We start from the raw sequence: 27,142 nt of genomic DNA on the forward strand, positions 1-27,142 counted from the left end.
CTTTCAAAGTATCTCTTCATTCTACATTCTTGCTGCTATCGTCCTCAATCACCAATACATCATTGCCATCAACTCTACATTCAAGTTGCACCTTGCAAACACACTCTTCCATCTACATTAAAAATCTGTAATTTCTCCATATAATGCTGAAAATATAGTTCTGAAAATAGTTCAGGCACAAACTTGTTTGCTTACACTGGAATAAAGGATGAAACCAAGTATATAATTTCTTGAGATCTTTAATTTATAATGGTCTTTGGAATGTGGAGTATGAGGACAAATTGAGAGAATGTAAGTTGCAGAGCCTCATCAATTGGGGGGGGGGGGGTATGAATTGAAAATATAACTAGTCTGGGATTGTTATGTCGACATGGAGATTTTTCATAAAATGTGAGAGTATGGTAGGACAAGAGGTCATCATTATGAAACTGTATAAGGAGGATGAAGAATAGGTGATTTGCATGGAGAGTGGTTGGTGAGTGGAATGCATTGCCTGAGTGTGTTGTAGGGGTAAACACATTGAATCAGTTTAAGGCATGGTTAGATGAGCATTGTGTTCAATAATGTGTACTTCTCACGATGAGTCTCTCACTCCATGGAGGTCAAATGTTAATAATATTGTGTTAGCGTTAGGAACCATGAGATGGCAGCACTTGTTTGCCAGTCTCTTCACTGAATGCCTCTTAAATTAGTCCTGAGCCAACTGTCTCCAATTGCTACCAGTAGCAGTTGAACTGCCTATCCAGTCTCCAAAAGTTAAACAGGGCTAAAATAGCCTTTCTTGCTCCCAATAAATGAATTAAAAGGCATTATTGAATTTTTTTAGTTAATCCCCCCCCATAATGAACTTGTTTCACACTCGCCATACATTACCTGCTTGTCGTTCTCTGTTTCTCAACCTATGGCACATCTTCTCTAGTATACCTTCCTGTCCAATGCTACCTTTTCACTACTAGACACTCAAGTCACCGGTGCTATTTCCTTGTCTGTTCAAATCTGAGAAGGCACATCTCACCACTTAAGTAATATTTCACCATCCTGTTTACTCTCTCTATCCTGCTGAAATGTGAATTACCCTTCTAGTGTAATAGAACATCTTATTTGAGTTACATTTCACTGATACAGTAAGTATTCTTTGAACAGGCTGAATCTATTAACTACAAATTCTTTCTCTTCATTTTTGAGAATCTTGACATTTGTACATTGAAGAAGCAGTGCATTATCATTGTTTCTATTAGTCTCGTACCTATTATTGCTCTCCTCAGACCACTTATTTCTGTGCTATACTATACTGGCTTCCATCTCCCCAGCTAGTTGTCCCTACATCAGTCCATCTCTTCTACCCTTCACCCAGACAACTGAAGTCTCTTTGTCTCAACACTCCTCCCCCCCTCCTTCCTTATCCAGATAGCAACAACTTTCCCAAATACCTTTTTTGTAGAAGAAATCTTCTGCAAATTGATTTGCACTTTTTAGATCATTTATATCAATCGGCATTTTATCTTTTTATTGCCATAGTCACACACACACGCGCGCGCGTGCACACACACTCTCTCTCTCTCTACTGTTTTCTCAGGAAAGTAATTGTTGTATTCTGCACACCCAAAATCATCACATCATGTGGCTCCATTCATTCTTCTTTCACTATCATACCTCACTCTTCTCTCCTACATTCTCACTTCCACTTTTCTGTTCTCTCCTGTCATTCTCACTGTTTCTATTACTTGCTCATTCTCTAGATATCCTCTCTATTTCCCATGATTTTCATTTCTACTCATGTTCTTCTTGCATAACTTAATGGAAACATTAGAATTATCTTTCTCCTAATCTTTCCATTCATCCTCTTCAATTCATTTTTGTATTTTCCATTTCCTTTCTCAGTACTGCTTTTTCTTTCTCTCCTTCCCCTCATAGCAACCTGCCTTCTCCAACATTAATCTGGTATCCTGTGCATCCCATGAAGTCATCATATCTACTAATTATTGAACTATGTTTCAGATATCTCTCCACTGTTCATAATATAATAAGAGACATTTTGGATATACAGGTAGGCATGTTGTTAACAATCTGTGAATTATCACAAATTTGTTTAGTGATGGTAAACATGAGTTTTTTTTTTTTTAATTAAAATCAAATTTTCTTGGGAAATAATCACAATTTCCCAAGAAATATATTGATTAATTATAATTAATATTAATAATTATCAGTGCTGCTCTGAATTTTTTTTTTCTACTTATATCCAGATTCAAACTATCTTATATTGTAGAATAAAGGAATTTTCACACATACTATGTTATTTGAAAAAGCAGTTGCATCCAGAAGTTATCCCAAATTCACCTTTATTAGTATTTTGTACTTCTCTGAATGATAGGCGTCTTTTTTTTTTTTTTTTTTTTAATATAATAAAAAAAAATAATAAGTGAGATGATTTCTTTCAAAATCTGTTTCTGAAATAACAAAAGAAAGCTATTTCAAAACATGAGCAGCATGCTGTTCTGCATACTGTCAGAATTTTGTGCACAAAACATAAATAGTCTTTCAGATGTTTTTAACCTTCAGCTTGTTTACATTAGCTCTGTGTATACTTAGCACACATCTCTTATACTTGAGAAATGTGCCAAGTATAAAAAGTATCTAAATTAGTTCCAAGAATTAACTCCACTCATTTAGGATCAGTGCCACCAGTAGACAGATAGATAGATAGGCTTGTATTCTTTGCAATCTTTTTTTTTGTGTGTGTGTGGCAGGGGGGGGGGGACATGTACATGTTAAGTGTTTTTCAAATAATTCTAACTTTCATTTTAATTATCAGGAAACATCTGGACTTATTCTGATTTTTATTAATTTGTCTCTTTACTATTTGATTTAATGTTGAAAAAGAGATAGTAACTGGTTATGCTATAATCTTCTTTGTATTCTGAATAACTGCTAGTCAACTATTTGGAAGAATTTTTAATTCTTCCAAAAATTAAGAATTAAAAAAACTTGCTTTTTTAATTACTCGAGCTCTATATGAAAAATTATTGTAACCTGTCACTTTAATCCATGAACATAATTTTGCTTATTACCACTTGCACCCTTTATTATATCACATGCCCATTCATGTTCTGAACATACCAACTTAAATAACTCTTTTTTTTTTTTAATGGAATCAATTGAAAAGAATCCAAAAAAAAAAAAAAAGTTTCAATATTTTATGCAATTTTTCCAAATTTTTAGACTTTAATAAGATCATCATCAGTCTTTAAACTATGAATATATGGGATCTAAATCAATGACATAAATCATTTTTCTATGTTAGTAGCAAATTAGTTGCCAGCAAAGGCTATTGGCCTTTGAGATGAATTTCCAATTCCACTCTCACTTTATTATAAAATATGAATAAATTACTAAGGCAGGACCTGCCATTTATAAAAGCCTTGCTATCTGTATAGAGTATACTTTCTTTCTCTATTTCTTTATTAAGAATGGATAGATTAAACTAGCATCCTTGAAAACAAAATATTTCTCATCAAGTAAGAAGTTCAAATTCTGCACCTCAAGTGGCTCACTGAAAGTAGCTTTCAGTGAGCCACTTGAGGGGGAAAGATACATTTTTACTAAATAGCCCAAGACATTTTTGAATTATACATGAGCATTTGTCATCTTTATTTTACATAGCAAAAAAAAAAAAAAAAAAAAAAAAAAAGCTCCTAATACAAGCAAAGTTTTGCCAGAAATTACAGTTTTCTCCTTCACTATGTGGTGTTGCTCAGAATTTATAGATTACACTGATTATCAGTGTAAAAAAACATCTTGTTTTTACAAATCACTAGTTCTACTGAGTTTTACCATAATGAACAATGGGCACAGCACATTAATAAGATAACCAGATGATATGTGGTTGCTACTGTGTTACCAGTTTTAAATTTCTAGAATGTTGCAAATTAAAATATTAACTTGCATATTTTACTGTAATTTGAACATATCCAATATGAATTTTCTGTAACCAAATCTGAAACAACTATCTTTGTAGATAACTGGGTAGAGATTTATTATAATGGTGGAGAACCTGTTTCATCAAGAAATTCTCCTGCAAGAATAAAATCAATTCATGAAACATATATGGAAAAATTATTATTGGAAGCTCAAAGAGAAAGTAGTCATGCATCGCCCTCAGGAAGTGCAGGTTCTTCCAAAAGGAACAGGTAAGTTCGTTTTATTATCATTATTATAAGTGGAACCAGTGGAAATTCTGCAGAGTGAAAAAGGGAGAGGGTCGGGAGATTCGGAGTACTGCAAAATATACAATGAGTTACATGGCAATTGAGTATATCTGGCCTAGTCTAAGTTGGAAGACTGAAATAATGAGATACTAGGATGAGACATACACATCAAAGATAAATATATATATATATATATATATATATATATATAGGAAGGATCAAAGGTGGAACTGCTAATGGCAATTGTTGCTCAATTTACAGAACTGCAGCATAATTAGAGCTTTTATAATTCAATAATTTCAACTATTATTAGTTAAATATGATGGTGTAGACCAGTGGTCTCAAACTCGAATTGCATGCGGGCCAATTGCACGATGTGAAAGCAGCTGACGGGCCAGAATTTTTTTTTATAACAAAATTGAGAGTGAATATATATATATATATATATTGAACCGTACTTACCCCTAATGTATGGATACCACCCCTTTATAACCTTTATAATTATGAAACCCTTTTATAATCTTTATAACTTGAGAATAAATAATGACAGCCTATTCTCTTTCTTTTATTTATTAAATTTTTCTTCGACACATACAGAAAAAATACATATGTTTGTATGTAAATAATTATAAACTTCTTTATTTCTTACTGCAACTTGACACTTGACGGTGTTTCGATTCTGATAAAGTTTGTAGCCTTGGAGAAAAATTACTAGAAACTATCTTCATCACGGATTGTAGATGCGCATTGGTCAATCGGATTCTTTTCATAGACTTATTAATTTTCAACTGCGAAAAAACTGTTCACATATAAATGTACGCCCAAACAAAGCGATTATTCTTATTGCAAAAATTCGTAACTGAGGGTATTTATCTTTTGAAAAGCACAAATAAAAATTAATAAAATGTGTATCTTCAAATCTTTGAATAAGATTTATATCACACTGTAATTTAATTAGCTCCATTTGTAGATTTTCTGGTGTGTTATTCATGTTCGTTTTTAATGATAATGAAAATAATGTAAAATCAGACTCCAAATCATTAGAATCTTTAAATCTTTCTTCAAAGTCTTGTCATAATAATGCTATTTTTCTTGCATATTCTTGAGATTTTTCATTTGAAATAATAGGGCAGGATTTAAGATGTAGGAAATGTACGAAATTTTTTGATTCCAGTTGTGTTTCCCATAATTGCAATTTAACTTTAAAAGCTTTAATACAAGATACATGTCAGTGATAAGTTTATTCTTTCCTTGCAGCTCTTTATTGAGAATATTTAAATGGCTGGTTAAGTCAACAAGAAATGCTAAATCTGTTATCCATGTATCATTACGTAGCTCGTCGATGGTTTTATTTTTTTGTGTCATGAAAATTTTGATTTCATTTGTTAAATCAAAAAACTGTTTTAATACAGCTCCTCGACTTAACCACCTCACCTCATTATAATAAATTATTTCTCTGTACTCACTTTCAATTTCTTCAAGCAATGCAACAAATTCTCGATGATTCGGAACTCGTCCACGGATAAAGTTTCCTGTTTTAGTTACTGTTTCCATAACATTATCCATCTGCAAGCTTTTGGCACAAAGTGCTTCTTGATGAATAATGCAATGTATAGTGCAGAATTTATTCTGAAAATTTTCTTCTTTCGCTATATTTCTTAATTTTACCGCTACTCCATTTTTTTTACCAACCATAGCAGCTGCACCATCACTTGCAAATCCAACCATTTTATCCCAACTTAATTTATATTTATCTATTACAGTTTTTATTTCAGAAAAAATATCCTGTGCACCAGTTTTTCCTTTCATAGGAATTATTTCCAATAATTCCTCAAGTACTTCAAATTCATCAGTAACACCTGGTATGAAAACGGCAAGTTGTGCTATATCTGTGATGTCAGTACTCTCATCAACTGCTATTGAGAATGCTGCAAAATCTATACCTTTTTCTTTTAACTGACATCGTAAATCACTAGCGATTTCGTTAATACGTTCCGCTACCGTGTTGGCTGACAAACTAATATTTTTAAATAATTGTTGTTTGTCAGGACAAAGAAGTTCAGCAGACTTAATCAAACAATCTTTAAGGAATTCGCCATCAGTAAATAGTTTTTGATTATTTTGCAATGATGTGCACGAGAGCAAAACTTGCGTGAACTGTTGCTTCAGTAAAAAAATTTTGTTGTCGTTGTAAGCCAGATTTCAGAAACTAACTTTTTTTTCCCTCAATTTGCCTACCAACATTTCAAATTTTTCTTCATGATTCGTTTTGTAATGGCGACGTAAATTGTATTCTTTTGGAACTGATATTCCCTTATTACAAATAAAACATACAATTTTATTGTGCACAACACCAAAAGTACATAATTTCCCATTTATCTTGAAAAACACGTCCTTCTTCGTCCACTTTTCTTTTTCTCTTTAACAAAGAGTAATTCTTTTTAATCTTTTGCAGTTTAATCTTTGTTAAAGAGTAAAAGAATTTTACTCTTTAACAAAGATTAAACTGCAAGCCATGTCTTTAACAAAGACATGGCTTGCAGCTTAATCTCTTAATTAAAATCACTATTATAATTTTATTTATAACTTTAATTCAACAAGATGAATTTTTGTATGAAAGCAACACTCAAAAGTTATGCACAATTTTAAATGATAGGTATTGATATAATGTAGATCTAACAACAAGCACAAATAAACAGGTTTTATAAGCCATACGTTAGTTTGTCTCCATCTATACTGCAATATGAACTGCGCAGCTGTGCATCGGAAACACCAGAATACTGAGGCACCACCAACTGTCGACTGGGGAACTAAATTTACTGATTGTAAATTGTAGATATGGACTGAGCTTATGCACACATAAGCTCAGTCCATATCTCTATGTCTCTAAAACTATAAGCACCGTATTTACAACAAATACATAATTGAAATGTATTCGCGGGCCATATAAAATTGCTTTGAGGACCGGATGTGGCCCACGGGCAGCCAGTTTGAGACCACTGGTGTAGACCACATATTAGATAACACAGTGCCTGTCATGTCTTAAAATCATTCACTCTTACAACTTCCAGGGATGCCCTCCTTTTTTTTTCTTCCATCCAGTCATGTATTGGCAAATTTCTTTAGCATCTACTCTCTGTAAAACCTTTAGTAACTTATCTTTTTATCATATTATTTTATCATTATTATTACTATTGCACCCTCCATGGATTAAACAGACTTATTGTGGGAGTCTCATTCAACTGAAAACATATTTATCATATTGAATTTTAAAATCCTTAACACTCCTTGCATTAACAACACATTCTGGCAATGCATTCCATTCACTGATAATTCTCTATGTAAAAAAAAATCTACTTCTCGCACCTCTCCTCACCACACTTTTACACAACTTCCAGGGATCTCTGGTTCATCCCCTCTCATCATCTATTCATTTTATAATCCCTTCTGGATTAATCTGATAAAATCCTCTCACTAACTTAATATCACCTCTCTCTCTCCCTCCTATCCATCAAACTCTGTAATCCACATTTCTTCAAACTCTCTCCATAGCCAGCATTCCAAAGTCCTGATATTGTCTTAGTCACTCATCTCTGGGATCTCTCCAATGTCTCCACATCACACTGAAAACCAGGAGATCTGACTTGAGCACAATAGTCCAAGGGTGGCATGACCAGTGCTTTATACAGTAGCACAACTACTTCCTTATCCCTACATAGTACTTCTTGTCATAGCAGCACTACAATGCATAGCCTTTGCGACACTAGCAATATGCCCTCTAAACTTCAGTTTACAATCAACTATCACTCACAAATCTCTAATCTTATCCACTTCCTGCAGTTCGGCAGCATCAATATAGTACGCAGCCTAATATTTCTGCATTCCAAAATGCAACACCTGGCACTTATCGATATTAAAACTACAACTCCAGTCCTTTGTCCAACTCAAAAGACTATTCAAATCTTCCTGAAATGAATTAACATCAACAGTGCTACTTATAATTCTTCCCAACTTTTCATCATCAGCAAACAACTGAAGATCCCCAGTCAGTCCACATAATGTATCGTTTACAAACAAGATAAACAGCAGGAGCCCTAAGAACAGAACCCTGATGCATGCTACTGGTTACCCTCCTTTTTTGAGAATTGCTCCATCATACACAAATTGTGGGTATCATTCAGAGCCGATCTCTGATCCATCTAACCAAAATATCCTGTCTATTTCCCATCATCTGGATTGTACATCAACTTATGATGTGGTAATCTATCAAATGCTTTTGCAAAGTCTAAGAATATCACTGTGTATGATTCTTCCTTATCTAACACATTCATTGCCTTATCATAAAATGCAAGTAAATTGCTAAAACAGGACCTGCCCTTTGCAAACCCATTCTGACCATCATAGAGAACAGAATGTTGTATTCTGTTCCTAACCAATTTCTCCAACACTTTGACCACAACTGCAGATATACAGACCAGTTTATGATCGGAAACTTCTGTCCTAGAACCATGCTTGCAGAGTGGTACTATTTTTCCATCTTTCCACTCCTTAGGAACCTTTTCTACTGCAAAACTTTCATTAAATAACCAGGTCAAGGGCATGGCAAACTGTTTTGCACATTCTTTAAAAATATATGGCGATATGTCATCCATTCCCAAAGCCTTATTAACACATTCTAACCCAAGCCACACTTGATACACCTGATTTTTTTACCTTTAATTCTTCTAATACTTGCCTCCCTTCTATACAAGGGTTGTTTGAAAAGTTGGATTAATTTACAGTAGACGGTGACACAATTCGTTCATTCATACCAGTGTCGGCACATATCATCTTTTTCATGACCTCTGTCAAAATTTTAGCCACATGACGTACAATGTGTAGTTCTCATTTGGCAAACATTTAAAATGACTGTGTTCTCATTTTTCATGACGATGGAGAAAAAAGAGTTTTGTTCAGTGAGAAAACACTTATTTGAAGAAGTGGATGGCTGTGCAGATCAAAGCAGAGTTAGATGCAGTTCATGGGGACTCTGCACCAGCATTAAAGGCTATTTATTTTTGTATAAATGAGTTCAAAAGTGGTCGTAAGTCCATCAGAGATGAAGCATGCTACAGACGCCTGACTGAGGTCACTACGAATAATCTCATGCACTTTCACTGCCGAGTGAGATTGCTGAGATTGTAGGTATCTCAAATGAATGGGTGTATAATATCCTGCACGAAAAATTGCACATGAAAAAAGCTATGTGTGTAATGGGTGTATCAGGATTTCGCAGGAATCCTGCGAAATCCTGATAAACCACCCAAATATCAATAACAAAGATGGCATGAAAATTCCAAGGATCTGGATAGCACACATTCAGCCTACCAATCCGTAACTAGTATTTCTAATATTAGCTACGGATTGGCCAGAGTCCAGCATAAGTCAGGACTCTAGCCAATCCGTAACTAGTATTAGAAACCATTCCATACCAACTGGCTGGAATGATGTTAATATATATATATATATATATATATATATATATATATTAACAACACTAATAATAGGACTCTAGTGTTGATGTATAATTTTTTAATTTTATTTTTATTATTATTTTTTATTTATTTTTTTCACCAGAGGTCAGGCCAACAATTGTGGTAGCGGTTGGTCAGTGTCTTTAACGAACCAGTTCGATTGTAAAATAGCTTGTTTCCTGTTTATATTTGTACGCTCCAGAAGATGACCTTGACATAAAGGTCGAAACGTCGAATGTAGATTTTAGTTATATTAAACTAAAGTTTTTATTCAAACACTGTAGTTGTCTCCATAATTTTCAAAAATGTATACAGTTAAACATTGCATTTGCCAGATACTGCCTTATGAGTTTCCATGCATTGGCAATATCTTTTCCACTCAGTGCATCTATCCAACGTACTGATGCTGACTACAAAGCTTCTTATAATCACCTGCTTTATACTTCCACATATATCCATTTTTGGCAGTAACCTTTTCTTGTGTAATCATTTCCCAAACAATTACTTCATGATTACTAGCACCAACTGGTAGCAGTGTCAACACCTCATTAACAACTACATTTTGTGAAGTTATCAGCAAATCCAAAACATTAGAGCCTCTAGTTTGCTTCAGTCACATGCTGCTTAAGTTATTTATCTCAGAAATTCAACAATCTCACTCTCCTTGTTCCCATACAATATCTCCTCCTTCCATTCTGTATTCCTGTAATTAAAGTCCTTCCATTAGGATCATCTTCTTTTTACATGTCCAACTAATTTACCTAAATATTTCACAATCTATATTCTATGCCTTTCCTGGCCTATAACAGCATGCTATATACTAGCCTGTTTATTTCAACTTCACACCACACAGATTTAAAATCTGTGCATGTATTATCAACTTCTACACTTTGTGGACACAATTCCTCTGCAATCATTAATAGCACCTCCTCTCCTCTTTTCACATTTCTATCCTTCAGACAAATTATATATCCTTCTATTTCTATTCCCAACATTATCACATCATTCTCAGACAACCAAGTTTCACTTATTGCAATTATCTTTGGATATACTGACTCAGCTTGATTAGCCACATTGCAAAAGTACTAATCAATAATATATAGAAGAATGGAACAGATGATAGAGAGGGAATTAAATGAACTACAGTTTGGTTTCAGGAGAAACGGGGGAAGCAGGGAAGCTACACAACACTACGGATATTGGGGGAAAGAATGATCGAGTGCAATAAGGATTTATATCTATGCTTTGTGGACTATGAAGCTTTCGATAATGTTAATCACTCTGTTTTATTTGATATTTTGTATAAAATGGGGACCTGCACTCCTCTCTCTGGATGGATGATGATGGAGCCCTTGAAAGATCTGAAGGATGGAATAAAGATAAACGGACATCTGATAAATAATATACGATATGCAGATGACACATTGTACTTATGAGCTAAACAGAGGAATGCTTGCAAAGAATTTTGAACAGACTGAATTGGGTTGGAAATCAGAGATATAAAATGAAAATAAGCATTCAGAAGACAAAAGTGATGAAGATTTCAAGGAAAGGAAATGATAGGATGGAAATCACTTTGAATGGACAAAGAATAGAAAATGTAAAAAGTTTTGTATACCTTTTGGAGTTGGATAACAGATGACAATAGATCTAATTATGAAATTAAGAACAGAATTGTAAAAGCAGTATTTTTCCAAATATACCACATATTAGGAAATAGAAATCTGAACAAACAGTTGAAAGTAAGAATACTCAAGACAATGATCTGGAGCATGGGGACATATGGATGTGAGTCCTGGATGATCAGTAAGGAGATGAGTGACCGACTGAATGCATTTGAAATGTGGTGCTTGAGAAAAATGGATCGTATCAGCTGGATTGAAGGAGTGAGCAATGAAGAGGTTCTTAAAAGATTCAAAATGAAAAGAGACTATATGGCTAGTATCCAAAGAGGAAAAATAGCATTTGCAGAACATTTGATGAGGGGTTTCTTCTGGAGAGCTTCACAGAATAATATTGGGAAGGAGAGGAAGACCCCGACTGCAATGGAAAGACAACATCAAAGATTGGATGGGCAAGAGTCTTACAGAAGCAAGAGATAGAGAGGCATGGAAGCGGACTGTTCATCAGCTGTAACCCTCTTAAAGAGGAGGCCACAGGATTATATTAATTAGATACTGACTCAATCAATGCAACCAACTCAGCTCTCTTGTTTTTAATACTCATGGCATTTGTGTACAAACATAATGATTCTGTGTTTTTGAGGTCATTCTACCAGAATCAACATTCTGTATTCTAGCTGCTATACCACACCTCTCTTCAGTCTGACCATTCCCATTTTTCTGATCCTGACTCTGATTTCCATTCTCACATGTTTCATCCTCACTTTATGCATCCATTACCTTGTGCTGCTGAACTTCATCTTCAACCTTATATCCATCTTCCTCCTGTTGTACCATCTATTTAGTTGTTCTATCCTTCTTCACAAGTAGACTCTGATCATTTACTACATTAACTTCTTCACTCTATGCCTTCTCAGAAAATAATAACCTTTCTACGAGAGTGGTCTGAAAAGTTCTTGGCCTAACAATGAAAAAAAACGAATTTATAATTTCAAAATTATTTTTATTTTTCAACATAATCTCCCTTAAGACTAATATATTTATTCCAGCGATGCTCCAGGCCATTATTCCTTCCCTGTAGTGGTTCTCAGTGAGATCTGCAAAATATTCCTCTACAGCTGCAATCACTTCTTGATTTGAAGAAAAACGCTGACCAGCGAAGAAAAGTTTTAGTTTTGGGAAGAGATAGAAGTCAGAGGGAACCAAATCTGGGGAATAGGGTGGATGTTTCAACAATTCATAGTGCAGGTCCCTTAATTTTCCCATTGCCAAAACACCTTTGTGGACAGGTGCATTGTCCTGATGAAAGATGATTTTTTTTCTTCTGCAAAACGGGTCTTTTCTCATGAATTTTTCATCTAGTCGGGTTAAAAGATTGGAATAATATTCCCCGGTTATTGTTTTACTCTTTTCAAGATAATTAAACAAAATGCCTTTAGCATTCCAAAACACCGATGCTATGACCTTTCCTACTGATGGAACGGACGTTGTCTTTGGCGCTGAACAACTGGCTTCTGTCCACTGTTTTGACTGCTGTTTAGATTCTGGTGGGTAATGGTGAATCCAAGTCTCATCCATAGTAATAAATCGATGCACAAATTACTTTTATTCTTGTTAAAATGCTCCAAGCACTGTTCAGAGATTTTCATGTGAGTGTGTTTTTGATCTGCTGTGAGCAAGCGAGGCACCCATCTTCTGCAAAGCTTTTTCATATGCAATTTTTCATGCAAAATATATCCTACACGTTCTTTTAAAATGCCTATAGTCTCAGCAATTTCACGCACTTTGACTCGCCGATCATCCAATACCATATTGTGCACTGATCAATGATTTCTGGTGTTGTTACACTTTTTGGATGTCCTTCACGTGGATCATATTCAATGCTGGTACGGTCACGTTTAAACTCAGCAGCTCATTTCTTAATTGTCAAAAATGAAAGAGAAGAGTGCCCATAAACTTTTATGAACTTCAAATGAATTTCTTTTGGTGTTAAACCTTCTTTTACAAAGAATTTTATAACAGCATGATACTCAATTTTGTCCATTTCAAGGGGATGCAGACAACACTTTTGCTTCAGACAGCTGTATAAAACAAACTACTTGATAGAATGACTTGCAATTCCATATGGATGCTTATGACAGATGTACGAACTTAGGAAAAAAAAAATCTTGCCAATAGTATTGTCATCTATGGTTGATTCCGAGAACTTTTCAGACCACCCTCATAAATGCCCAAATGCCACCAGACCCATTCAAATGCAATCCATCAATTTGAAACCATTCCAACTTTCCTTGATATTCACTCCACAGATTTACAAATTGTGAACCCCCTTTGCCTCACACAACTCAGCCATCGTACTAATACTTTTCATTATCTCTGCTCTCTTTATTCAGCTCACTGTTGTCATTATGGTTGGGCAACATGGCTACGACTTTTCCAACAGTGTTTTTCTTTACCTGCCGCAACTACTTCCTCAAGTACAACATTTTTTTTCCCAACTAAGTCATTTGTGTTCATGACTACCACAAATTTTGATGCCAGGTCTTTCCTTTTCTGAATGCATCAGTTATTTGCTTCTTTGATCCACCATGAAAACATGTTTTGTGCACTTTATTAGTAATCACACCTCTAATGATCTAGTCCCCATACAATGATATATGACTATCCTTTGACTCTTTCTTAGTAATACTAACTTTAGTATCCTCTTCCAGATGTTTCATTATGCTTTTCATTTTCACTAACTCTTGCTTAAGCTCTTCTTCTACTGTCGTAGCACTTGCTCCCAGTTCTAATCGCATCAGTCCATAAAGAAATACACATACACATCACAGCGCATCCACTGCAAAAAATCCAAGGCACAGCTATATCTTTGTACCAAAGCTTTCTGTGCTGGCTATGTATGTTTCTTTATGCCTGCCATTTTCACAAGCCTCTCCTTCCTCTTTTCATACTGTTAGCTAAACTTTGTAAGCCACAAACCTTCATTGCCTCCTTATTAGAAGCATTTCACAAGCACTGTTTTGGTTACTCATGACTATCACTTCCATAGTCTAAGAAACCCATATCTATCTATATGTTCACTGGGCATCTAAAGATGCCGTATGGTCTCTCCAATGCTCAGTGATGTGCCACACCAAGCCTCGCCATGTAGTCCTGTTGTTTGCTTTTCTGGAAGCCTCAACTCTCTGAAGGTCAGTCACTCCACACACACACCATCCATCCGTCTCATTGATGGTCTTCCCTTTCCTCTTTTTCCAGGAACTTTACCTTCTGTTACTCTTCTGAGAAGGCCCCCTTCCATCCTTTCAATGTGTCCAAAATATTTTAACTTTCTTTTGTCAGTATCCTTAAGGAGCCTTAAAGTTCTACTGATCTTTTCTAACACCCATTCATTTGTATGCCTTTCAGTATATGACATCCTCAACAGCCTACTGTAGCACCACATCTCAAAAGCAGATATCCTTTTCTTATCTGACTTCTTTAGTGTTTTCCAAGTTTCACATCCATAAGTCGCTGTTGAAAAAACAACTGCATCCAAAATCCTCAACTTTGTTCCCATGGAGATAGATCCATCCTTCCAGATTTTAGACAAGTCTCTGACTGTTGTTTTAGCCATTCCTAACTTCCTTCTGATGTCTTCTGAACAGCAATTCTTTACATTAATAATGGATCCCAGGTACTCAAACCTGCTGACTTCCTCAATTCTTTCTCCATTAAGGTACACTTGTTTCTCAAGAGCTTCCCTGTTTGTATTTCCTTTGAGAACCATAATCTTTGTCTTGCTAGGATTGAGTTGAAGTCCTCTGTTATTACTGATCTTGTTAACTTTGTCAAGAATTAGTCCTAGTTCTTCCATGTCATTACAAAGGAGTACTGTATCATCAGCATACCTCAGATTGCTGATCAATCTACCTCCTATTCTAATTCCTGTCTTGAGCTCATCCAATGCTTCATTCATGATGTCCTCTGCATATACACTAAACAAGTGAGGAGAAAGTAAACAGTCTTGCCTAACTCCTTTTCCAACTTGAAGCCAGTCACTCAGTCAACACCTGTTCTTACCGTAGCTTCTTGCTCCCTGTACAAGTTGGCTATCAACCTGATAGTGTGTTGAGAAAAACCCATTCTTTTCATTACTTCTCACAGTTTCACATGCTCAATACAGGCAATCAAATATCTATGCAGTAGTTCAGATGTGTCATATCTTAGCTGTAGAGGAATAATAACTTCTTCTTTATTTTGCTTGCCAGTGTGCCTCTTAACATCCAAGTGATCCTTTGAAATATTTTGCCCACTTTTGCATTGTGTTCTCTGAACTTCAATTCTCTGTCTGCCATTATCTCTAATTCTCCACTCTCACTAGTTTCTCACAATGCCATTCCATCCTTGCAATAGATTTTGGTACATAGAATCAGTAGCTATTATTAACCTCCACCTTCCTCTGTATCCAACCTTTTATGTTAAACGTCGTTTGGAGACGGTAAATATTTACATATTATTCTTATTACAGTAACCTCCATAGGGTTAATAGATGCATTGTGGGAGGCATACTCAACCAGCAACATGGCTATCATAATGAACTTTGAAATTATTTACACTCGCTGCATTCATAATGCACTCTCTATATTCTCTAAGAGCACAATTGACTTACTTGTCAGGAACTTTCCATATGCTTTCTTCTTTTCCTTCAGCTGACTCATTTGGGAGGTAGACAGATAACCTCACCACATGCTCTCTGGCTGAATCAAGCAATGTTTTTTTAGGATTTGCCATTGAATCTCCAAGGTTTGGTTCTTGTTTTCAAATTCTTTCATTTTCTTCTTCAAAGATGTTTATGTATTTGAGTCTAAAGTTCACATTTGAAAGCTGCTCAACCTTGATTTGTTTTAAAACTTCCTTACATACTGTTGTTTTCAATATTAAATTCCATTTTATCCTGCTCAAAACTAAATAGTGATCACTTTTTGTTTCAAATTCTCTGTATACCCTGTGTTCTGAACCAGTGGGGAAACATTGTTATCAACTATTAAATAGTGAGTGAGACTTTTCTTATTGCCTGCATCTTCTCTCTATGTGAATTTGTGCACATTTCTATGTTGGAACATAGAATGTTAGTAATATCTAATCCATGTCCTGAACAGAAATCCAGCAAACATTTACCATCATTATTAATTTTGCTCTTTTCTCCAAATTTTCCTCAAACACTTCTATTTGTCTGGCAATCACTTTCTACCCTGCTGTGTACATCTCCAATGACCATCTTTTCCTTTTTCATTGAGCCAGCTGCCTTCTCTAATCCTTCAAATTCCTTCATTTCCTCCTTGGTAGAACCTTCTGTGGAACCATAAGCACAAATAAGTCTCATTGTCCATTTTCCAATATCACTCTTTTTGATATTGCCTGCCATTTGAGATTATCCTCATATTTAGTGTTGCATACTATAGCTACTCCCTCTTTTCCCTGGTATTAATCGGGCTAAATTGCTTAACTAACTTGAAAATCTCTCTCTTTCATATCTCCTCTTTTCCTCCTATCCACCAAAGACATTCCCTCAACTGCACTACATAACCAACACTACAGAGTCCTGATGTTACTAGAGGGTTCTGATGTTGTACCCTCTCCACATCACATCACAAACCAGGCAACCATATCTGAGGACAATAGTCCATGTATGGTTGCACCATTTCCTCATATATATAGAGGCATCTCCACCTCCTTATCCCTGCATGTCAGTGTACTTTTTTTATCATAGCAGCAATATGATGTGTAGTCATTTCAATACCTGCAATGTGCCCTCGGAAGTTTAGTCCATTGTCCACCATCACCCCATGATCCCGAATCTCACCCATGTCCTGAATTACAGTTAGTTCTACCAATACAGTATGTAGCCTTATGTCTCTGTACTCCAAAGTGTGACACCTTGCATTTATTAATATTAAAACTACAATCCCACTCATCTGTTCTAAGCTAAAAGTCAATTCAAATCTTCCTATGCAAAATTAACATTAACAATTCTCCTGATAATTCTATGCAACTTTGAATTCCTCAGCAATCTTTGAAGATCTACAGTCAATCCACATGAAATATCATTAACAAATAAGTTAAACAGTAGGGACCCCAATAATACGACTCTGAGGCACACCACTTGTTACCCTCCTTTTTCAAGACACTGTTCCATCACGCGCAACTTACCGGTATTGTTCAGAAATCCAATCTTCGATCGATCTAACTAATCTCTTATTAAATGCTTTCTCAATGTCTAAGAAAATCACTGTATATCGATCTTCCTTTAACAGAGACAAGTCTCAGTTAAAGGAAGTTGTTTTAGTCATTCCTAATCTTCTTTTGATGTCTTCTGAACAGCAATTCTTCACATTAATAATGGATCCTAGGTACTCACAGTGGAATAGACTACAAGCAGCTAGCGTAACATATGCTAAAAACCACATCAATAAACAAGAAGAAAGAAAGAAAAAACCATGGATAACACAAGGAGTAATCAACCTTATCAATGAAAGAAGAATGTGAAAAAGAGGAGCAAATGAAGAAGAAAGATTAAGATATAAATCCTTGGATAAAAGAATCAAACAGTTATGCAGAAGATTGAAAGAAAACTGGATAAATAGGCAGTGCACCGAGATAGAAGAATTACAAAATAGGAACATTCCTGAAAGTGAAAGAACTTAAAATGGAAAAGCAAAATGTACACAGTCTAATAACATCAAGGACAAAGATGGAAACATAATAATTGATAAGGAAAAGATAAATGGAAGATGGGTGGAGTACTTATCAGATCTGTATGATAATGGTAACATGATGATTCATGACACCTTAAATTAAACGTAACAACAGATACCACTCTACCAACAAGCAAGGAGATAGAACACATAATAAATCCTCTGGGTGTGATAATATCCCGGCTGAGCTGCTGAAAGCTTTGACTGGCAATAATAACTATTAGTGGAATCCATTCAGGACATCTATAAAACAATAGGATTACCTGAAGTTTTTACATCTATCTGCATTCCAATTCCAAAGAAAAATAATGCACAAAATTGCAAGGATTACAGAACTGTGAGCCCAATATCCCTCATCTCATCTTTCTTTTTACCGTCTTTTACCTTGCGGTGTCGAGGGTTTATTAATCATCAGACCTCAAGCCGTTCACAGGATAAGGTGGTCAGCCCTGTGCCCCGGTGTATCTTATGTCCTGTAGTGTTGAGTTCTCAAGGCCGGTTTGCTTGCTTTGTGGGATGAAAAACCACAGGATAAACTGGGAGAAAAACCCTGCTGTCCATGCCCAAGACCAGCTAACTTGGCTATGGATGAGGAAGATCCTTCAGCTCCTCACGTCTCTGATGGGAATCGAACCTAGGACACTCCTTCCCCAGGCATATGGTTGCGAAGTGCACAGCTACTAGGCTAACCGCGCTGACTGGTTTTTAAACTATAAATTATATATTTAGTTTAATCCTTTATCCAAATGTAAGCAAACAAAGTTTGCGCCTGAAGTATCTTCGGGACTGGGGCAACTCATGGCAAAGGTAAGTTCTCATAACTTTCCTTAGTATCCCATAATTCAAAGCACATCTCCTTGTGGACATGTATACTGCTATGCATTATGGTGGTGATCTTAGTCCACCTTTACCACGAGTTGCCCCAGTCCTGAAGATACTTCAGGTACGAACTTTGTTTGCTTACACTTGGATAAAGGATTAAACTATATATATAATTTAGAGTCAAACCAAGTGGTAAACAACTTCCAACATCTTTCTCATAGTACTCATATATATATATATATATATATATATATATATGGGGTGCTTAAGGGTCAAAGCTGTATAACTGAGAGGAGACCTCCACATAGCCTTTAAAGAAATGCGGAGAACCGACCAGGGCTTCTGACCTAATGTCCAATCCTCACCTTCTCGTGGTGCACCCTGTTAGGTATCTACTTTGATACTGAACGAACGAGGATGGGCTGGCAATTTGGGATTTAGCCGACCAAATTGTATTCTTATTGGTTAAACCAAAATAAAAAATGATGGTACAACATGACAAAATTTCATGCCGGCTGGGGCGTCGCCCGGTTAAACAAGGCCCCCGTTGTTTTCGCCAGGGAACCAGGGCGAACAGCGAAAAGTCAGCTACTGGAACAAATCTGAAAACAAACCCCAACTCAACATCACCAGAGTTAAAGATCGGTACTATCAACGTAAGAAGCCTGAATGGCAAAGAAATGGAGCTAGCTGAGGAATTAGATAAGTACCAGATCGACATAATAGGGGTGACTGAAACAAAAAAGACCAAAACTGGTGAGATCTTTCTGAGCAATAAATACAAAATGTTATATTCAGGCAATAACAATCAAGGAAAAGAAGGCGTAGCCATAGTATTCAACACAAAATATGAGGCTAATCTTCTTGAATGGCAGTCAGTCTCAAGTAGAGTAATGTGGGCAAATATGAGAATGGGGAACTGGACAATGAGACTTATTTGTGCCTATGGTCCCACAGAAGGTTCTACTAAGGTAGAAGTGGAGGAATTTTTTGAGGCTTTAGAAAAAGCAACTGACACAATGAAAAAGGAAAAGTTGGTCCTTGTTGGGGATCTAAATAGTAGAGTAGGAAATGATTGTGAGACATACAAAAATATTTTGGGAAAATTTGGAGAAAAGAGCAAAGCTAATAATAATGGCAAATATCTGTTGGATTTCTGCTCAGGACATGGACTGGTTATTACTAACACCATGTTCCAACATAAAAATGTGCACAAATTCACATGGAGAGAAGAGGCTAGGAATAAGAAAAGTCTCATTGACTATGTTATTGTTGATAGTGATGTTTTCTCCCTGGTGCAGGACACTAGAGTGTACAGAGGATTTGAAATTGGAAGTGATCACTATTTAGTCTTGAGCAGGATAAAATTGAATTTCATATTGAAAAGAATAACATGTGAGAAAGTTTTAAAGCGAATAAAAGTTGAGCAGCTCTCAGATGTAAACTGTAGACTAAAATACAGAAATATTATTGAAAAGAAAATGAAAGAGTTTGAGAACAGGAATCAAACCTTGGAGATTCAGTGGCAAACTGAAGGAAACATTGCTTGATTCTGCCAGAGAGGCATGTGGTGAGGTTGTGTGCAAAGATAAAAAAATCAGAACTCCCTGGTGGACACAGGAAGTTAAAGAGGCAGTGAAGGAAAAGAAGAAAGCATATCAAAAGTTCCTGGCAAATAAGTCAGCTTTTACTCTTACAGAATACAGAGACAAATGTAAGAAAGCTAAACAGTGTGTAAAACTAGCTAAACAAAAGTCATGGGAGGACTTTGGCAAGAATATAGAAAATAAATATCAAGAAGGTGGCAAAATATTCTGGAGGTTGTTGAAGAAGCTTAGGAATGGAGGAAAGAGTGCAGTAAAAGGAATTAGAGATGATAAAGGTGAAATGAAAACAGGAGAAAAACATATCCTTGAAGTATGGAGTAATTACTTTGAAAAACTGCTAAATGAAACAAGCAGTGATGACAGCACAGTGATAAAAAACACTGACCAGGCATGCAGTCAGGAATACATATCCATACTTGAAGTAGAAAAAGCCATCAAAGGCTTGAAATGCGGAAAGGCAGCAGGAGTAGATGATATTCGACCAGAAATGTTGAAGTATGGTGGTATAAGAGTCTTACAGTGGCTGCACTGCATAGTTCAGAAAGCCTGGACAGAGGGACGAATTCCTGACGATTGGAGTAGAGCTCTCATAGTACCCATATATAAAAAGGGAAATAAAACTGAATGTGAGAATTACAGAGGTATTTCCCTACTGAGTGTTCCTGGCAAGATCTATGCAAGTATACTTGAGAAACGGTTGAGAAGAATTGTGGAAGAAAAGCTTGGTGAAGAACAAACTGGATTCAGGACAAATAGAGGTTGTCAGGATCAGATCTTCACTTTACGACAAATAGTCGAGAAAGCATGGGAATATAACAAAGATCTGTATTTAAGTTTTGTCGATTTGGAAAAGGCATATGACAAGGTGCCAAGAGAGAAGCTATTCAATACGCTGCAGTTATATGGTGTCAATGGGGCATTATATCAAGCAATACTTAGTCTTTATTTGAGTTGTGAGTCAGCAGTTAGAATTGAAGGAAGTACAGGAAGATGGTTTAATGTTAAATCTGGTGTGAGACAAGGATGTACATTATCCCCTCTGTTATTCATTATCTATATGGATCACATTATGAAGGAATGTGGTATTAAACCTGATATCAAAATTCGAGATGTTAATGTCAGCTCTTTGCTTTATGCGGATGATGTTATACTTCTAAATAAGTCCGCTACAAGTCTGCAAGATTCTCTGACTATATTGAATAGCTGTTGTAATAGATATGGTATGTAGGTCAGCAATAAAAAGACAAAGACAATGAAAATAGGCAGAATCATTGAAAATGTCAACTGTGTTGTGAATGGAGAACCTGTGGAACAAGTAAAACATTTCAGCTACTTAGGCACAATTTTTACTGAAGATGGTAAACTAAATATAGAAATAGACAACAGAATCAGCAAAGCTGGTATCGTGGGAAGTCAATTGAATAAATTCATATGGAATAAGAAAGAAATTAGTCGTAACACTAAATTAGCTGTATACAAGACTGTGTTCAAACCAATTTTAACTTATGGATCTGAGAGCTGGGTCAGAAGTAAAACACTTGACCAAAGACTAGAGACCGCAGATATGAGAGTCCTGAGAAAGATTAGAGGCATGAACAGATGGCATCAATGGCAATATCATATTAAAAATGAGGATATTAGGAAAGAACTTGACATTGTCAGCATCCAGGAATGCGTTAGCAGAGCTAATCTCAGATCGTATGGTCACTTAAATAGAATGGGAGAGGAAAGATTAGCAAAACAAGTGTTCTCTGCCAGGTTGGCAGGAAAACGACCCAGAGGAAGACCAAGATATAGGTGGATTGATACGGTACAAAGTGCCTTAGACGATAGAAATATAAGATCTGATAATGTTGGAGTCTTGACAAGTAACAGACTTATTTGGAGGAAAATTGTAGATAGGAAGTTAGTAATGATGTAATTTTTTCATGTAGTACTGTCATATCCTGTACACCCCTTGAGGGTACATGGCAGGAATTTGATGATATATATATATATATATAAAGGAAAATAAAACTGAATGTGAGAACTACAGAGGTATTTCTCTACTGAGTGGTCCTGGTAAGATTTACGTAAGTATACTTGAGAAAGATTGTGGAAGAAAAGCTTGGTGTTCAGGCCAAATAGAGGCTGTCGGTATCAGATCTTCACTTTACGACAAATAGTTGAGAAATCATGGGAATATAACAGAGATCTGTATTTAAGTTTTAAGATCTGGAAAAAGCATATGAAAAGGTGCTAAGAGAGAAGCTATTCAATATGCTATAGTTATATGGTGTCAATGGGGCATTATATCAAGTATTACTTAGTCTTTATTTGAGTTGTAAGTCAGCAGGAAGGTTGTTTATTATTAAATCTGGTGTCAGACAAGGATGTACATTATCCCCTCTGTTATTCATTATCTATATGGATCACATTAAGAAGGAAAGTGGTATTAAACCTGATATCAAAATTGGAGATGTTAATGTCAGCTCTTTGCTTTATGTGGATCATGTTATACTGCTAAATAAATCTGCTACAACTCTGCAAGATTCCCTGACTAAATTGAATAACTGTTTAAATAGATATCGTATGAATGTCAGCAATAACCAGACAAAGACAATGAAAATAAGCAGAAGGATTGAAAATATCAACTGTATTGTGAATGGAGAACCTATAGAATAAGTGAAACATTTCAGCTACTTAGGCATGATTTTTAGTAAAGATGGTAAATTAAATATGGAGATAGACAACAAAATCAACAAAGCTGGTATGGTAGGAAGTTAACTGAATAAATTTATATGGAATAAGAGAGAAATTAGTCAAAACACTAAATTAGCTGTATACAAGAAGTTGTTCAAACCAATCTTTTTAACTTATGGATCTGAGAGCAGGGTCAGATATAAAACACTTGACCAGACTAGAGACCACAGATATGAGAGTACTGAGAAAGATTAGGAACATGAACAGATTGCATCAATGACAATATCGTATTAAAAACAAGGATATTAGGAAAGAACTTGACTAGCACTGCTAATCTCATCACATGAGATTAGCAGTGCTAATCTCAGATGATGTGGTCATTTAAACAGAATAGGCAAGGAAAGATTATCAAAACAAGTGTTCTCTGCCAGGTTGGCAGGAAAAAGACCCAGAAGAAGACTAAGGTATAGATGGATTGATATGGTAAAAGATAGAAATATAAGATCTGATAATGTTGGAGTTCTTGACAGGTAACAGACTGATTTGGAGGAAAATTGTAGATAAGAAGTTAGTAATGATGTAAAGTTTTCATGTAGTACTAGACTATCATATCCTGTACATCCCTTGAGGGATGTACAGGATATGATAGTATCCACACGGTAGGAATTTGATGGTGTACCATATTTGCCGGTGTATAAGACGCACCGGCCTATAAGACCACCCCCCTTTTTTGTACGCATTTTTTAGGGAAAAAACTTTATCACTGAATATTATAATGAATTTACAGTATTTCAAATATAAAGTAATAAGTAGGTCTACTTTCAACAAATACCTAATCTAACTAGGAAAGAGTACCCACCTTTTAATCTTCTTCGTCAAAACACAGAAATTCATCTCCAGAGCTAAATGAAGAGATACTTGAAACCTTTTCTAAATCAGAATCTGAGTCCTCATACAACAAATTGTCCTCTGTACCATTCAGTGCATTACTAATGCCACAATTTTTAAATGATTTAACTACTGTCTCAGTTGTCACAGCATCCCATGAAGCTTTCTTTGACCCACTCACAAACTTGCGAAATGCTAGGCTTCTTCCTGATGGTGTAACCTCAAAATCTGAAGACTGTATCCAGCAGTCTTCTGGATGCATTTTCACTTCTCCTTCATAAATCACTTTAATGGTTTATTAATACAGACATCTAAAGGTTTTAGCTGATTAGTTAGACCTCCTGGAATTGCAGAGTTTTCAATTCCTTGAGTTTATTTTTAACATCTTCTGTTCTGTGAGAGCAAAACTGATCCCATACTAGCAGGGCAAGCTTCTTCAACAGTCTGCCACAGCATCTAAACCAAATGTTAGTTATCCATAACTGGAATACTAGAATGTATTCCAGTAACTGGAGTACATAACTAACATAACTGGAATGCTCTCGCACACTGCAAGAAAGAAATTGGAACATATAAAATTTCCAGAAATGAAAGTAATAAAAAACTGAGTATCGGCGTATAAGACACACTCTGTTTTTCAGACCTATTTTCAAAAGGAAAAAAAGTGTGTCTTATATGCCGGCAAATACGGTATATATTTTATATAGTAAATTTTTTTTTTTTTCACTAGATGTCAGGCTAGGATAAAAGATTAACAAAACATTTAGATTTATCATACTTTTGTGTAGTGTAGCATCATGCACCTTGTGTCCTGTACATATGTATGTTTTCCTGATAATGACCTCAATACAGAGGTTGAAACGTCTGAGTGTCATTTTCTTAATTATGAGTAAAGTAATTACTCCAACATGTGTGTTTTTGCTTCTATAAATTCTTCAGTATGAATTTGATTTAAAAGCCTGTATATTGTATTCCTTGGGAAACATAAGGGGGAAAATTGTTTCGCAATACAGCAGTAACAGGAAGGAAGAAGAAAAGAAACCTGTTCTGTGGGTTTCAAGGTTTACTGTGAAGGGATGTTGGGTGACAGTCACATGTGTTCCAATGGACTTAGTACATGCTGGGGAATTATTGATGCTCTTTCAGCTGAACATTTGCCATGGAAATATTTACAGAATACACATATATTGCAGAAACTAAATGGCTCTATAAAAGTGGAAGAAGTGAATTGGTAAGAGATCAGTTATTAATCAATCTAATCGCTCTCCTCTGTATTAAGTCAATCATTTTGAAGGATCGCTTAGAGGCCCCACTTCGAATTTCAGAGCAGTATTTAATAATTGGGAAGATTTGTATAAGGTTAACAGCTGTTCAGAGGCAAAGTAACATCTTAAGCGAAAGAGAAATCCTAGTTTTTTAGAAGCTGAAGATGCAATGGTTGTGATATGTTTATGCCAGGAGAGGCTTGTTGTCAGGGTGATTCCAAGAAGAGAAGTGTCTTTTGTGAAAATTTGAGTGTTATCAAAGATAATACTGGGAGAAAATGGTTCTTCTTCTTTTTTTTTTTTTTTTGTGAGAAATAAGGTAAAATTGGGTTCGTTGAAATAGACGAAGTTAACAGATCCCCATTGGAGGATAGCCTGGAAATCAAAATTAACCTCCCAGCCGGCCAGGATGTGTGTGTGTGTATATTCATATTTATATATACTGACTATAACCGAGACTAGAATAACAATTAAATTTATTCAAAACGCAACATATTTCATCGGATTGTCCGACTTCTTCAGGCGTGAGAACATAGAAAGCAAATAAACACTATAAGAAACATCGTATCACTATAAAAACGACTTATAAAATTCCGTTAGCTTTGAACTGTAGCTACAGTTGTGTTGAAGTTCTGTTGTTAGGTAGCTGCGTGCGTCTGATTTCACGAGTGTGCCAATATCGGATAGCAGAGCTGAAAGAATCCGGTAGATTATAGCTAAGGTTATTATTTATGTGATGTGGGTCCATAACAATTTCCTTAGACCCGATTATGCGGCGCTCCACTTCGTCACGGCATATATGAAGGTTTGAAGTTGTTGTCCAATTTATCTCATGTTGGCAGCCTTCATCATTTGTGTTTACTGAAAACAGTACATGGCTTGACAGGGCACTTGCTCTAGTTCTTTTGTAGGCAGTGTCCCTCTGGTGTTCTTCCAGACTTAAGAGGATGGATTTTTCAGTTTGGCCATGGTATTGCTTCCTGCAGTGACATGTGATTTTGTATACTCCTGGGAATTGTAGATGGTTGTGAGCTTGTTTGTATTTGCTTAAAATCGATCTTAGTTTAATTGAACTTTTGTAAAATTCTTCTTAGTTTCGTGGAGAGCGAGCTGATGTATGGTAAGGAGATATAACCTTGTGTTTCTGAGTTGTTTTGATGGCGGTGGTATAGATGCTTATTAATAGTTTGACGAGTATCCATTACTTGTGAAGGTTCTTTGTAGATGTTGTAGTTCATTTTTTAGCTCTTCATCATCTGACAGTATAGATCTGGCACGATGTGCTAGGGTTGAGATGATACCCACTTTCTGTGCAGGATAGTGATGTGAGGATGCATGCAGGTATCTATCTCTGTGTGTGTAGATTTTCTAAAGATTGAGATTTTAATACAATCAGATGTCTTAGTAAGTCTTACGTCCAGGAAGGGAAGAGATCCATTTTCTTCAACCTCCATTGTTAATGCGATATCTTGGTGGAAGTTGTTTAAATGATTTAAAAAAGACTGAAGGTTATCGGTGCCTCAGCTACTCTTAAACCAAATTTTTGGTTTAAGAGTAGCTAAGGAAATTGCCTTTTATTCGAAATCTTCAAAAAAGATGTTAGCTATTATAGGAGACGGGGAGGGAGCTGCCCATTGCCAATCCCTTATTTTGTTTGTAAACTTTTTTTTTCATATTGAAAGTAGCCGGAGTGAACGTAATGTGTTAGCAAGAAAAACATCTTTTTTGAAATCTTGTTATTTAAAATATCAAGAGCCTCTTGAGTTGGAACGTTTGCAAAAAGAGTTCCCAGATAAGAAAA

The 27,142-nt window shown here is 35.8% G+C and overlaps 1 protein-coding gene across 1 annotated transcript in view; it reads left to right on the top strand.

The window, feature by feature from the left end:
* Positions 1–27,142, top strand: part of BNIP3 (BCL2 interacting protein 3) — a 147,484-nt gene that overhangs the window by 38,228 nt on the left and 82,114 nt on the right. Inside the window, exon 2 of the mRNA XM_090393334.1 lies at positions 4,016–4,187. Within this exon, the coding sequence (XP_090249460.1) occupies positions 4,016–4,187 (172 nt within the window). The remainder of the gene's footprint in view (positions 1–4,015; positions 4,188–27,142) is intronic.

The sequence above is a fragment of the Typopeltis vanoorti genome, chromosome 5, assembly GCF_054136105.1.
Source record: "Typopeltis vanoorti isolate ZY-2024b chromosome 5, IOZ_Tvanoo_1.0, whole genome shotgun sequence".
NCBI lineage: Eukaryota > Metazoa > Arthropoda > Arachnida > Uropygi > Thelyphonidae > Typopeltis > Typopeltis vanoorti.